Consider the following 14,587-nt stretch of genomic DNA (forward strand, 5'->3'; position numbering starts at 1 on the left):
TGGACATACGAAAATGTGGACAAATTTATAAGCTTATGGTTTGATTGAGTATTAGTTTTTGAAAGAGATTGGTTATAACTTACCGTCAACTGATTTTCTTATTAATAACTTACCGTCAACTGATTTTCTTATTGTATCTTGGTTACTGCATCAATGTATTCGTTCTGTGTGCTTATATACTGTTTGGAAGGTGTATTCTCTATCTTTTTAGATGCTGATAATACAGGCACAACCTGACAACCATTTTTCTCACAGGTATACTGATATAAAATACAAGTATTAGAGGTCTGATTGTTGGTATGTTTAGATATTTTTCTTATTATTTGTATCTAAATTTAGATATTTTGGTTATTATTTGTATCTAAATTTTGGTACAAAACTCAAATTTTACTTGCTATTGGTAATCATTTAAGGCTTACTATATGGAAAGGATGATGAATATGATGATGAAAAGAGGCTTACAAGATGATTACAAGCTTTGATTGCCCTATTTAGTTTTATTGTTTTGTCCACTATTTTTATGCTTGACTATATGGGGTGCTACCAGGCCTTTAAAAGCTGAGATCACCGTTAAGGTATGTTTACTTCACTCGAGTTTAATAAAATTGCAAGTGCATTTAGTTATATATGAAGATCATGGTGTTAATATACATAAAAAGTCTATTTTGTTTTGTTCACTGTTTTTATCCTTGACTATATGGAGTGTTTTTTCCTTGACTATACCGAGTTTGACCCTGTTGCAAAAACCAAGTACTCCTTGAGTAATTCCAAGTTTTACAACACCTCCTGCAAACTAGTTAACTAAGAAGGTTACCTGCAATTGAGTATTTTAGAACACTGATCATGTTTTGAACTATAAAAAACGGCTACTGTAATAGAAATTGGATCAAAGTTGGTTACCTTTTTTTTTTTTTTTACAAAAATCGCTACTCGGGGAGTACTTGGTCGCGACTTTTTTAGGAGTACTCGGCAACTCGGGAGTACTCGGATGTTGACCAAGTTTGACTTTTACTAATTTCGACAGAGTTTTGACCCATTTTCCGACTAATCCCGAGTTTTGGCCAAATTTTGACCCATTTTCCGAGTAATTCGGAGTTCGAATGAGTTCTCGCCGAGTTTCATAAACCAAGTACTCGCCGAGGAGTTGCCAAGTAATTCCAAGTTTGCAACATTGATTAATTTGACCCTATTGAGTTGAAAACATAATCCAAATCTGCCCTTTGATAACTGCATGGGTTCAAATTTCTACCTCTAAAGCTATACAGATATTTCATGAAGGATATCTCTTTTCTTGTTATTTGAATAGATTTTCTAATTCTATTTATGCTAGGTAGCTACTAGCTTGAGAGTGCAGCTTTGCAGCCTTGATTTCTTTACCTATTGTATTACGAATTGTTGATGTGTAATATTTATCTTAATTAGTGTAGATGTGTAATTTCTTCTAATTAAAATAATTTAGTACTTTGTAGGTATTTGTAACTTTTAGAAGGCTTTGACTTCTTTAACCCGGCTTATCTGATGTAATCAAACAAATAAAACCTTAACTACCCATTTCATATAAATGGGTTGCAGTTGACACCTTCAGTTTCAGTGGATCCTTTCCAAGTTAAGAGCTTTGCAGTGTGAACTGGACCAGTCTTTAAGTTAGCAGCGATTTTTAGTTGGATGCATTAATATTATTGACAGCATGTGACCAAACTGGGTAATTTTTTTTTATTTTTTTCTCATAATAGTCTCTCATGTGCCATCATCTTTACTTTAATCATTACAGGTACAACGCAACCACAAAAAAGTGGCACATATTTTCTACTGGATCTGATATCAACCGGGCCACCTTCAGCTCAAAACGGTTCATCTACAGTTGATATAAAACTTCAGTTAGTGCATTGATTCATGGAAGGTCATAGAAGGTATACATATTCAAGCTGCAGTTTGCTCGGACCATAACACTTGAGATCAACAAAGGTACGACGACATGTAAGTCATGTATTCTAACTCTCATTGTCACCTAACTGTTACACACATGACAAATTGTTGTTTATATTTCTTCATCTTGGTTGTGGTATAGATTATAACCATTAGATTCTTATTGTTTATATCTTTACATGTTTTCAGGTAGTGATTCTTAGTGTGTTACATGGATGGTTTTTTAGGTGGTACGTGATGATTGATAAAGATAAATGCCAACCCAAGACGTTATGTGTTGCTTTTCGTTGATTTTACAATCTTGTTAAATGTTATTCGAAGTCTTTATATGTTGGATTATTTATGAATTTTTTTATGTTTAATGATGTTAGGTTTCGAGATTACTTTATTGAAATATAATCATGTCACTCTATAATGACCCTTTCGATGTTGTTTATATGACTCAAACAAATGTCTTATAATGAGTTTTAGGACCCTTTTTCCGTTAATAGGATAACCTTAAATAGGGTCACCCTTCAGAGGGTCCTTTCAAGTTAAAGGTCCCAAGAAAGCACATTTTAGGACCCTTATGGGTGTCCTAAGATAATACTTTTTTTTGTAGTGAGTGTCCTATAAAGTACTTTTTAAATACTCTTTTGTGTGTCTCAAAATACTATAAGATAATTAAACCATATTTAAAGTGTCCTAATATGTACATATATAAGGACCCTATCAATGTTGCTAATGAGACTCTTACATAGGTTACATAATGTGATTTGCGTTTTAGGACCCTTTTCACTTTATACAACCGTCTTATAGGAGACGTCATTTCGGTGCGTCCTTTCAAGTGAAAGGTCCTTAAATGGCACATTTTAGGACACTTATAGGGGTCTCATATAATCATATTTCTTGTAGTGACGATAACGAACTTGTCCAGATATGGCTTGCATACTCGATTCATGAGGTCCATAAACACGGCAAGTGCGTTGGTTAAACCGAATGGCATAACTAGAAACTCATAGTGACCATAACGGGTTCTAAACGCAGTTTTCATCACATCACTCTCCTTCACCCTCAATTGGTGATAACCGGATCGCAGATCGATCTTGGAGTAAACGCTTGATCCTTGTAGTTGGTCGAAAAGATCGTCAATCCGGGGAAGGGGATACCGATTCTTAATCGTCAACTTTTTCAGCTCATGATAATCGATACACGTGCGGAAATATATGTCCTTCTTCTTCACGAATAAAACAGGTGCGCCCCAAGGCGATGAACTCGGTTGGATAAATCCACGGTCTAGCAATTCCTGCAGTTGACTCTGCAACTCTTGCAGTTCGGAAGGTGCTAGTCGATAAGGTGCGCGAGCTACGGGTGCAGCTCCCGTAGCTAGATCGATCTGGAACTCCACTGCTCTCGGTGGCGGAAATCCAGGCAATTCTTCCGGAAAGACATCGGGAAATTCGTTCACAATTCGTACATCATTCACACTCTTCACCTCCGCTTCTAACGTTTTCACATGTGCTAAAACAGCAAGACGTCCTTTCTTCATGATCTTTTGTGCTTTCATGCAACTAATGAGGTTCAGTTTCGAACTACATCTCTCTCCGTAAATAATCAGTGGCTCACCATCTCCGTGGGGTATACGAAGAGCTTTATCTCCACAGATAATGTCGGCCCTTACTTTGGTCAACCAGTCCACACCGACAATCACATCAAAACTTTCCAATTTGATGGGTATCAACTCAATCTCGAAATTCACACCATCTATGTTGATAATAGCTCCTCGGCCAATTTGGTCAACTTTCTCAAGTTTTCCATTGGCTACCTCAACAAGCATACTCTCCTTTAAAGGAACTAACGACCAATCTATCTTAGAACAAAAGTGTCTACAAACATAGCTCCTATCGGCACCAGTATCAAATAGGTCAGAAGCTAATAGATTGTTGATAGTGAATATACCTGTAACCAAGTCGGGTTTCTCACGGGCATCCCTTGCGTTTACATTGAAAGCTCTTCCACGCGCTGGCCCGCCATCTTTTCTCTTGTTGGGACATTCATTCCTGAAGTGGCCCTGTTGTCCGCACTCATAGCACTGCCTTGGTCCAGTAGGGTTTGTCTTCACCGTTGGGGTGGGAATCTTGCAGTCCTTACCAATATGCCCGGTCCTTTGGCACGTTTCACAGACCACATTACAGTACCCGGTATGGTGCTTGTAGCACCTCTTGCACTGCGGTAGACTACCCTTGTAGTTGGGGTTCGAGCTAGTGTTCGGGTTGGGGTTCCTCCAGTCGTTGTTTCTCTTGAAACCCTCATGCCTCTTAGCTGGGTTTTGATCAAAGACCTTTCCCTTGTTTCCATCCCACTTACGCTTCTCATGACTAGTCCCCGATTCTGATTTCGCTTTCTCAGGTTCCTTGTGGGTGATCTGGTTCATCAGGGTGTGTGCCATGCGCATAGCTTCCGGGACGTTGGGTGGCTTAGAAGAGGTGACATTTCCCTGAATGGACTTGAGAAGTCCCCACAAGTATCGTTCCATTCTCTTAAACTCCGGGGTAACCATCGTGGGACACATCAGCGCTAATTCCAGATACCTACGGTTGTAACCATCAAGATCGTTTCCCACAACCTTCAACTCCCAGAACCCAGCCTCCATTTTATGTATCTCTGTTCTGGGGCAGTACTCTTCGATCATGGCTCCCTTAAATTCTTCCCAAGGAGTAGCATAAGCCTCGTCAATACCTTTGACCTAAGCAAGTGTGTTCCACCAGGTTAGGGCACCGTCCGACAGCGTACAGGAGGCATACTTGGTTTTGTTCGTCTCTGAGCAGTTGCTTACACGGAACACAGCTTCTAGTTTCTCAAACCACCTAGTCAATCCAACTGGCCCCTCAGTACCACTAAAGTTGTGGGGCTTGCAGCTTTGAAACTCCTTATATGTACACTCGTTATGAATGGGCTGGTTAATTGGTGGAGCTTGTGGGTTGATTTCCGCAATAGCTGCAGCTACTCTTTCAGCAATCATTTCCTCAATTTGTACTGCTGTGGGCGCTGCTCTTCCGTTTGCCATTGCTCTTCTAAACAAAAATTTTGACTTAAGTCAAAATCCAGCATTTAATAAATAATAATATAGTATATGGCAACCAACATGGAATCAACGCAACACATGTTAACTAAGTAATGCAACTAGATACAGATACCACAGAATCATCATACAGTAACGTAATTAGAACACCGTACAAAAAGTAAACAACACTAAGTTTCCATTCATTAATAATAAGTTGCATACATCCGCATAGGTTCGTACAATACATGAGTAAAACATGAAACTGCAAACGAGATTACATAATGAATTCTACTACAATGCCCTATGGTGACGGTGGGTAAAGGATGTCCATTACATGGGACATCTGGTCCTCGAGCTCAGTCACCCGAGCACGGAGGATCTCCACTTCCCTCGTCAGTTCCTCGACGGAAGGAGATACTGGTGGGGCAGGCGGTGCAGATGGTACAGGTGATGCAGATGTTCCAGCGCCAGAAGTAGATGGTGCGTAATGGTAAGCCTTACGCACGAATGGATCGGCAGGATACGGCACAACCCGCTTGCGGGCGGTGACCCTAGTCCTCAGTCCATGTGCGTTAACGGACGACCTACCTCCGTTAACCCCTGGAATAACGGTACCATTGAAACGATACCGCTTCTTCGGCGGGGTAGAGGGTGGCTGCACGGGCGCCTCCTCAGGGTCCTCATCGGAATCCTCATCACTGGAGTCATCAGAGGATGAGTCGTCGGATGATGAGTCGTCGAAAACAGCTGGAGGTGGCTCTGCTCGGCCAGTAGTCATAATTCGATATCTGAAAGGTGGGATCAGAACGACACGCCCATCAGGAAGGCGTCTAGCCCAATGGTTATGCTCATTACGGAACGGAACGTCCCCGTATTCCCCAGGAATCACAACACCACCGGAATGGTGCTGTGGCTCCGAGGGTCCTGGGATGAGTGGAGCTGGAATCTCCGGTGGATCCTCGTGTCCGTCTGAGATGATCACTGGGTCGGGTCCATGGCCACTGGCTCCAGAGGACGAAGCGCCAGAGTCACTGGAGTGTGTCGACGACGGGATCTGTGAATCGGCAACAATGGCAGGCGAGGTGGAGGGTGAGTCTGAGTCGCTCTCCAAAATTATAACGGTCGGGACATCCGACATCTGAAAAGGGAAAAATAACTTTTTCCATGTCAGTAAGTCATAAAGCAAGCACGTATTAGGCAAAATAACTACGACAGTCTAGATCATCTATAGCAGTAAATAGCATGGCAATAATAACAAACCGTACAGATGTATCATGCAATCGAAAGCAGATAATGTCATGCAGTAGTGAAAATTAAGTAGCAGTATACGTCATATAGCAGTAAAAGTAAGCAGTAGCATGCAGTAAGTTCCGCAGAAACAAGTAAACTAGCAAGTTGTAGATTAGTCCTATTAGTGAATCCTACTCGGTCCGGTCTAGACTCAATAATGCAACCTAATTCCCTACAACCAATGCTCTGATACCAAATGTGACGCCCCGTACAAAACCATCGTGTACGGATCATCAACAACAGGATCATTACAAGGTCAAACACTATATGCTGTTTGAAAACCAGTTTTGCATTCATAAAAAGATAGCGTTTACAAAAGATAATTTGACACAAAGGTCGTTACAAAGTCATTATTTGAAAATAACATAAACTACGAATGCAAAAGAAAAGTTCCATGATTGAGACATCTCTAAGTAATGCAGCGGAATTCTAGCACAGCAGGTCCTTAACAGCAAGTTTAAACACCAAGACAGCAAGTCTAAACAGCGGAAGCAACAAACCTCTAAACACCTGAGAAAACATGCTTAAAAACGTCAACAATAATGTTGGTGAGCTATAGTTTAAGTTGTAACAGTAATGTAAGGTAGGCCACGAGATTTCAGTGCTTCAAACAGCGTTTCAAAACAGTATGAAAAGTATATGTTTAACCGTGGGCACTTGGTAACTAACTTAACGTTTGTAACCCCCTAAAAGTACACTTGGCGAGTACGTATGTTTACGAAGTATTAAACACCCGTTAAATGCTAGCGCGACTAGCCCGAATGGGGATGTCAAACCCAATGGATCCATATCTAAGATTCGCGTTCACCGGTTCAAAAACCAATGACTAAACGTTACCGAGCTAAGGGGAAAGTTTATGCCGTTGTATAACCCACACATATATAAAGTTTAAGTAGTCGTGCCTAGTATGTAAAACGTAAAAAGCGCATGTATTCTCAGTCCCAAAATAATTAAAGTAAAAAGGGATGCTATAACTCACAGTGATAAGAGCGGTAAAGTCGATAATGAAAGTATGCAAGTAGTAAGTCGGTCCGAAAGGTCGTCAACCTAAGTCAAAGGTTACTAGGTCAGTATGTTATCCTCATAAGTTCTAATAGTGCATAAAATAAGTTTAAGCGTCATCATCATCATCATTCATCATTGTAAAAGCTAAGTAAGTTTGACAAGAATAGAGATCGAAACAATAGACTGACTTCGGTCAGATGCTACGACCTCTATACAAAACGAAAAGATGCGTAATCAGTGGCTATGGCTCCGTATGGGAGTCCTCTAGTTGCTGACCAATTTCTAGAACCAAACACGTCTTCGTTTGACCGTGGCGATGGTTTAAGTGCGAGTAGGTCAGAAATTTCAGCACAACGTTAATAGGGTGTAGTGACTTTCGGAAGGCCATAAATCCTAAACCGTAACTCGGATTAAGACGAGGTCTAAATGGAAAATCATCTACTCGAACCGAACTAACTGAAAATCAACTTTCCAGTAGCCCAGGTGGTCTGATCAGGAGTAAGCAAGGTGCTCTGGTGGGGTTCTTAGTGCTTGATGCTCATCACGGTTCTCATCCTTGATGCTTGTAGCTTCAAGTGTACAACTCGTTGATGGGTTAGCATCACATTGACCAAGATTCTACCATAAACACACAATATGTTAAGACCAAGTAAGAACACAACTCATTTAAGAGTCTTAGATGGATGATTAACCAAGGTTACATCATATCCTTAGTCTTAACACAATTACAAGTTACATTCACAACTAAAGCTACAAGCTTTACTTCAATCAAGCAAGTATGAACATAATCTAAGTCAAATGAAGTGATAGAACCCTAAGCTAGAGAGCTTGGATCCTTTTCACACAAGTTATAAGGTCATAAAGTTAGAAAGCTTGAACCTTTAGTGTTCTTGAAGATCTTGATGCATAAAGCTTGGATCTTTAAGTTACATGAAGACCATAAACACAAGTTTTGATCTTTATAACAAAATAATGAGATCATAAGTTAGGAAACTTAGATCCAACAAAAGATATGAAGATTCAAGCTAGAAAGCTTGCATCTTGGTTGTTCTTGAAGATCTTGAAGCATAAAGCTTGGATCTTTAAGTTACATGAAGATTACAAACACAAGTTTGAATCTTTATAACAAAATAACAAGATTAAAGTTGAAAGATATAGATCTACAAAATAGGTGAAGATTCAAAGCTAGAAAGCTTGAATCTTCCATGTTCTTGAATGATTCAAATCCAAGTTTGAATCTACAAGATGTAATCAAGATCAAAGCTAAAAAGCTTGATCCTTTATTGATGATGATGACCACGAAAATGATAAGAGAAGAAGAATAAGAAATTCAAAAACTTACAAGTTTTAGAGTGAGAAAGACTATAGAGGAAATAAGAGAGTAAGTGTGTGTGAAATATAAATGAGAGCAAGTGTAAAATGGATGAAATGAGACTTGTATTTATAGGTGAATGAGGTGAGGGGAGGGGGGTTTGGCCGTGATTTTCATGGGGGGACAAGGGAGATCAACTTTTGCTTTTTTGGTTAATGGTTATCTAAAGTTGGTGCTTATGTTAGGATCTCATACAACATTAAGGATAATACTTGACAAAAATGCTAGCATGTTCCCTCTAATAAATGGGCATTTGGCTTACATATTAATGGGTCACTAGCTATTAATAATTGGGCTAATTAAATAGTCCACTAACTAGTGTAGGGTGGGCTAAGGCCCAACAAGGTAGAAAGTCCAACAAGACTAACTAGTAAGCATAAGTAAATTACTACGCGTAATTAAGCATCCAATAATCCAAGTAATTATTATTATAAAATAATAATTAAGATTTCGTAGTCATAATATTCCGATTACGACAAAAGTTAAACGTGTACGCAGTACGCAGTTTGTTCGTAACGTCAAGTGACACTAACGGTCATAAAGGCATCCGGTGATTAAGTTAAGTAACCTACGTACTTAAAGGCACGTTTTATCATATAAATGAAAGTAAGCCATGTGTATAAAGATTCCAGAGTATAAAGTAGCACAGTACGCACAAATACGTAGTTTCGCAAAAACACAAAGCACAAAAACAAGTCGAAAAAGTCGGGTCGTTACACTTAGCCTCACTAATCTGTTTAAATACAAAAAGACTTTGAAAAATATTTAAATTTTTTGATCTTTATATTCATTTATTTAGCCTCACTAATCAAATGCGTTTTATAATTCTTTAATTTTCTAATGCTAATATTAATGTCTAACTTTTGTAAATATATAATATTTGCTATCGTGGTTCCAAAACTGAACTCAAAAACATAACAACAAACAGTGGGAGTGGTAGGCTGCATTAGAGGACTCCCAACCCTTTCGTGAATATTCCGTGATTGAGTCCGTAAAAAAAACGCCGATAGCATAGACCTGTGAATATGCCGCCAATTTTAATTCGTGGTCCTTTTCGTGAATTTGTAGCATAATGAAAGACAAGTATTTATTCTTTTTTTCCTTTTCAAAGTGAGTTTTAATGGTGTTCATAGAAGATAGAAAATATATACGTACGTATTCATATGTATATACAATAGGAAGAAGATGATTTTGTTAGTTTGTTGGATCCTTAAACAAATAATATATTTTTAATTTATTCATTCACATTTAACTTTGCCATCTACTACAGAATAATAATATTTTTATATTTAATATAAACAATAATAGAGTTAACAATATTAATATTAATAATAATATAATATAATATAATATAATTAAGTTTAATAATAAAATAATAAAGTGTCATGTGATGGTATGTCATGATTGGGAGTGAGTTGTGATGGGTTAGTGATAGAAAAGAAATGAGGAGGAAATGATGATGTGTCGTTGAAGTGGCAGCGTGTTAATATGAAGTTGGGAGTCATGAATGGGAATGCTCTTATAATGCCACACAGTGCGTTCTTACGTTCTGAGGACACATTGGATGCTCTGAAAGAATAGCTTAACGTGCTTCAGTTTGTTCAGATTCTGTTTGCACGCATTCCCCTTTTGTGTTTGGTGGCCAAAAACGATCTAATGGGAGTATACTAGATTAGCCTTGTTCAAAAGATATGATTATCACTTCAAAATTCATAAATTTAAGAGAAAAATTAATAGTAGCTGTATCAGTATAGATGCAATGTTGTATTTGCAACGCATATAATTTGCCCAGGTCAAAACTTCTTTTACAATGAAAGGGGTTCAAATTGCTCTATAATCTCTTTAGTTGCCTTACAAATTTAGCTAAAAAAATTCATTCCCAAACAGTAATGAATCCATGCCGTTATAGGTAAAATTTATTAGATTTCTTTTTTTGATCCTCTTCAGTTGCATACTATGAACAAATGTATATGACTTGGTTTGCTTAAGTCAAATTTGTGAAATACATTTCATTATTAATGCTTATACATTTGAGAGTACAATTTTGTTTAAGTTCACTACTTTAATAATGCAACCACTTAGGAAATAATCATTTTAGCACAAAAATTTATTACCCTTCACTTATTTTTACAATCATGTTAACTTTATTTTGAGCAGACAATGGTTCTATCAATTGAGTTAACAGCAAGCGTTGATTTGTTGGCGATTTGACTGTTGCTTAGAGCCTAAATTGAACTTAATGCAGGTTTAAAACTCATGAAAATTTAATTCTACCATTTTTATAGCATCTCGCATTTTTTTAACTTACTTATTGCCCGGAGGTCCATTCGGGAGTAATCTCTCTATCCATAAAACATTGAGAGTGAGAACTTTCTTTACTCTGGTGGCGTTTGGTTCGGGGATTTGAAATCCCAGGATTTTAAATCCCATGGGATTTGAAATTCCATGGGATTTGAAATCCTATAGTGTGTTTGGTTCAAATCTTTTATTATAGGATTTCAATATAGTTTTTTTCAAAAGCCAGTAAGATATTTTAAGACCATACATGAATAACTCGATAATGCAGTAATTACTCAAGTGCAGGAAGCATATGCTGAGATTACAACCATATAGAAGTGAGTATCAGACTTACATACATGAATATGGACACACGAGCCACTTTTGCTAATTAATACGTTTTTTTTTACTTCACACCTTCAACTAGAACAAAATAATAAAAACCATCTCTAAATTGACAATGACTAACAAAATATGTTGTAATTTGTCCAATTAGGAGTAAATCAGAATAAATGCAGTTCACGGGATGTCAAGGTATGTAAAGTATAATGCCCACCACTAGTGAGCTTAAACAAACACAAACCCCAAAACTTGTTCCAGATTTCAGTTTTATTGCATTCAAAATCAGTCAAATTGCACATCGAAACATGGAATTAGCACATATGTAAGCCCAAAATCAAAGAAAATAAATATAAAATTACAAACCTTAAAATGAAAAGAAAATAGATACAGATGCAAAAATCTGAGTAAAAATTACTATCTATTAAATTTGATGGTACCTGACGTGTTTGATGATGAGAGAATCAATTTTTGAACATGGAGAAAATTTGTTTGTGGACTGTGGTATACAAGGAGGAAGATTAAAGAAACATTTGGGGAGAAAGAAAACAGGACGTGTATTTTTTATTAAAAAAGATGATGTATGTTAATTGACATTTTGATAGGATTTGAAATCCTCCTCCAACCCAAAGGATTTAAGAATCCCTTGTCTCTGTAGGATTTCAATTGCAAATCCTTTCTAAAAAAACTCCAACCAAACATGTCTTTTCATGGGATTTCAAATGAAAATCCCATAAAATCCCATGAAATCCTGCGAACCAAACGGACCCTTAAAGTGTTTCACTCTGGGTGAAAAAACTTCTGTTAATTATAGAATAGATGAATGATTGTTTGCATCTTACTTACCCTATACCTCACACATGTGGGATTGAGTTTTGTGTTGTTGTTGTAATGGTTCATTGTGTTGTTATAATAAGCTTTTTAGGTTGTTCGATACTGTTATATGGAGTAATAACGTTTTGTTTATTCTGTTTGTCATTGTGTTGTTGCAGATTGGTTTCATGACTGCTTAATATTTTGTGAAGTCATTTTTTTTTTTTTTTTGCAATGGTTGATCAAAGTTTAATCCTTTATAATTAGCCACCTATATTTTTCATGTATAGTGTGATAAGTAATGATAATTTTCTCTTTTGATTCTCCTTTATCAATAGGTCCAGGTTGGTGGTTCCCCGTCTTATAAGATTGATAGAAAATTTGGAAAGGTGGGATTTGGGCAAGTATTTGTTGCTCGTCATATTGATACTCCGGCTCCTCGTAAAAGAACTGGTTTTTGTGCTACAGAAGTGTAACATATACTAATAGTTATCTGGTTCTTTAAATTGTTGCAATACTTAATTGGATCTAATTTATCTTTTGGAATTCATAATATAGGTTGCGTTGAAGCTTGAACTCTGAAGCAGCAAAGGATGCAAACACGGGCTGCCATATGAGTGTCAACTCTACAAGTGGGTTACGTTTATATTAGTACATTCTGACATATTGGTTGCCATGTGATTTAGTATAACAATTACTTTATATTCGTTTGCTATTTAGTATAACAATTACCACATATTTGTTTGCGATTTTGTATAACAATTACCATATCATACTAGCCTAACTGTTAAATTGCTATTAAAAAATTTTTTTAATTAAACCCGCGAATTCGCGGGTCTTTAACTAGTTACTAGTATTATTTTATTTACATTATTATTATAAATTTTACTAAGGATATTAAAAGTATTATTATTATTATTTATATAATTATATTAATATTAATTATATATTATATAAAGTCAAGAACACTCGTACAATTCTGTTTGATGTATCTTTCGGTCTATAGTTAAACTTTGTTTCCTGTCTGAAGAAATCGAATCGTCACTACTTTACAATCAATTAAAAACAAATTCTATTATGAAGGTACTCTGCGTTTATTTTTTATTATTTTCTTTTCCTGTTCTTCTTTTGTCTGAGTACTAGTCGACCCTTCACAATTTCACTATAAATCCAACGAATTCTTTTGGTAATCTGAAAACCATTCAAATGTATCACCTGCATTATCAATCATTAATTATATGTGCTTTATTAAGAAAAAATTAAATCAGATAAGGAAGAGAAACTGGGAGTTTCCCTGTACGCGAATTTTTTTTTGGAAAATCTCAATTTCGAGTCGATTTTAAAAATCTATAAATGTAAAGTTATTAGAAAACTTTCATTTAAACTTTCTGCAAAGTATCAAACGCCAATTTTTCATATTGTGTATGAATTTTCGAGTCAAAGATTACAATCAAAAAGTCAACTGAGTTTTTATAATTCAAATTCGTAATGTAGGCGTTGTTTCTGGTTCAATTGGTAATACCAGAGTGTTGTAATGACGATTTAGAAGATATTTCATGAAGGATCTGAGGTCTCAAAACATCTCTATGTTAAAAATCGATTTTGTGTTCTTCATTCTTTTTTCTTCCATTCAACGACTGCTGAAAATTGTTCTATATATATATATATATTTTTTTTGCTGTTGAACAAAAGAATCCAACACAGGTGGCTTATAATTAAAATTCAAATCTTAATTCAATTTGTATTTTGCGGTTATGATTTTGGGTATGATTTTGATACGGTTATAACTGAAGAAGAAGGTGAAAAGGAAATTTGAAAAATAAATGATACGGGTTATGAATAATTAAATGGCGTTTAAATCAGATAAAACAGAAACGGTGTAGTGGTTTGAGTTGTGTTCGGGTTTTCGAGAGGTCGCGGGTTCGAGCCTTGCTTGAGGCAATTGTTTTTTATAAAAAGCTTATTTGAAGGTAGATTTCTTTTTATTTTGTTATATTTATTGTTATTATTATTAATTGTTATTGTTGATATTAATTATTGTTATCATTATAAGTATTATAATTATTATTATTATTGTTACTAAAATAGGTATATTTATAAAAGTTATCATTTATTATCATTATTAGAATATTAGATACAATTATGAATATTATTAGTATTATTATGAAAATAATAAAAGTATTGTTTTTCATTAATATTGATATTAGTATCATTTCTATTAGTATAGTAACACATTTAAAATTTGTAATATCATTATTATCATTATTATTGTTATAAGTACTATCTTAACATTATCATCATCATCATTATTATTATTATTATTATTATTATTATTATTATTATTATTATTATTATTATTATTATTATTATTATTATTATTATTATTATTATTATTATTATTATTATTATTATTATTATTATTATATTTATTAACAGTGCTATTATTATTACTAAAACTTATTATCATTACTAATCATTTATTTAAAGTTATCATTTTAAAACAAAAAGTAATATGATTATTA

At 35.6% G+C, this 14,587-nt stretch overlaps 1 protein-coding gene across 1 annotated transcript; it reads right to left on the reverse strand.

Moving 5' to 3' along the window:
• Positions 1–5,222: 5,222 nt before the first annotated feature.
• LOC139869384 (uncharacterized) lies at positions 5,223–11,836 on the reverse strand. The gene is made up of 2 exons (XM_071857702.1): positions 11,693–11,836; positions 5,223–6,107 (listed from the first exon to the last, which is right to left on the reverse strand). The coding sequence occupies exon 2, from the start codon at positions 6,105–6,107 to the stop codon at positions 5,271–5,273; it is 837 nt and encodes a 278-aa protein (XP_071713803.1). The 5' UTR covers positions 11,693–11,836; the 3' UTR covers positions 5,223–5,270.
• Positions 11,837–14,587: the final 2,751 nt, after the last annotated feature.

This window comes from Rutidosis leptorrhynchoides, chromosome 9, assembly GCF_046630445.1.
Source record: "Rutidosis leptorrhynchoides isolate AG116_Rl617_1_P2 chromosome 9, CSIRO_AGI_Rlap_v1, whole genome shotgun sequence".
NCBI classification, from domain to species: Eukaryota; Viridiplantae; Streptophyta; class Magnoliopsida; order Asterales; family Asteraceae; genus Rutidosis; species Rutidosis leptorrhynchoides.

Coding starts and splice junctions, on each gene's coding strand:
- LOC139869384 (XM_071857702.1), bottom strand. CDS start 6,107: ATGTCGGATGTCCCGACCGTTATAATTTTGGAGAGCGACTCAGACTCA.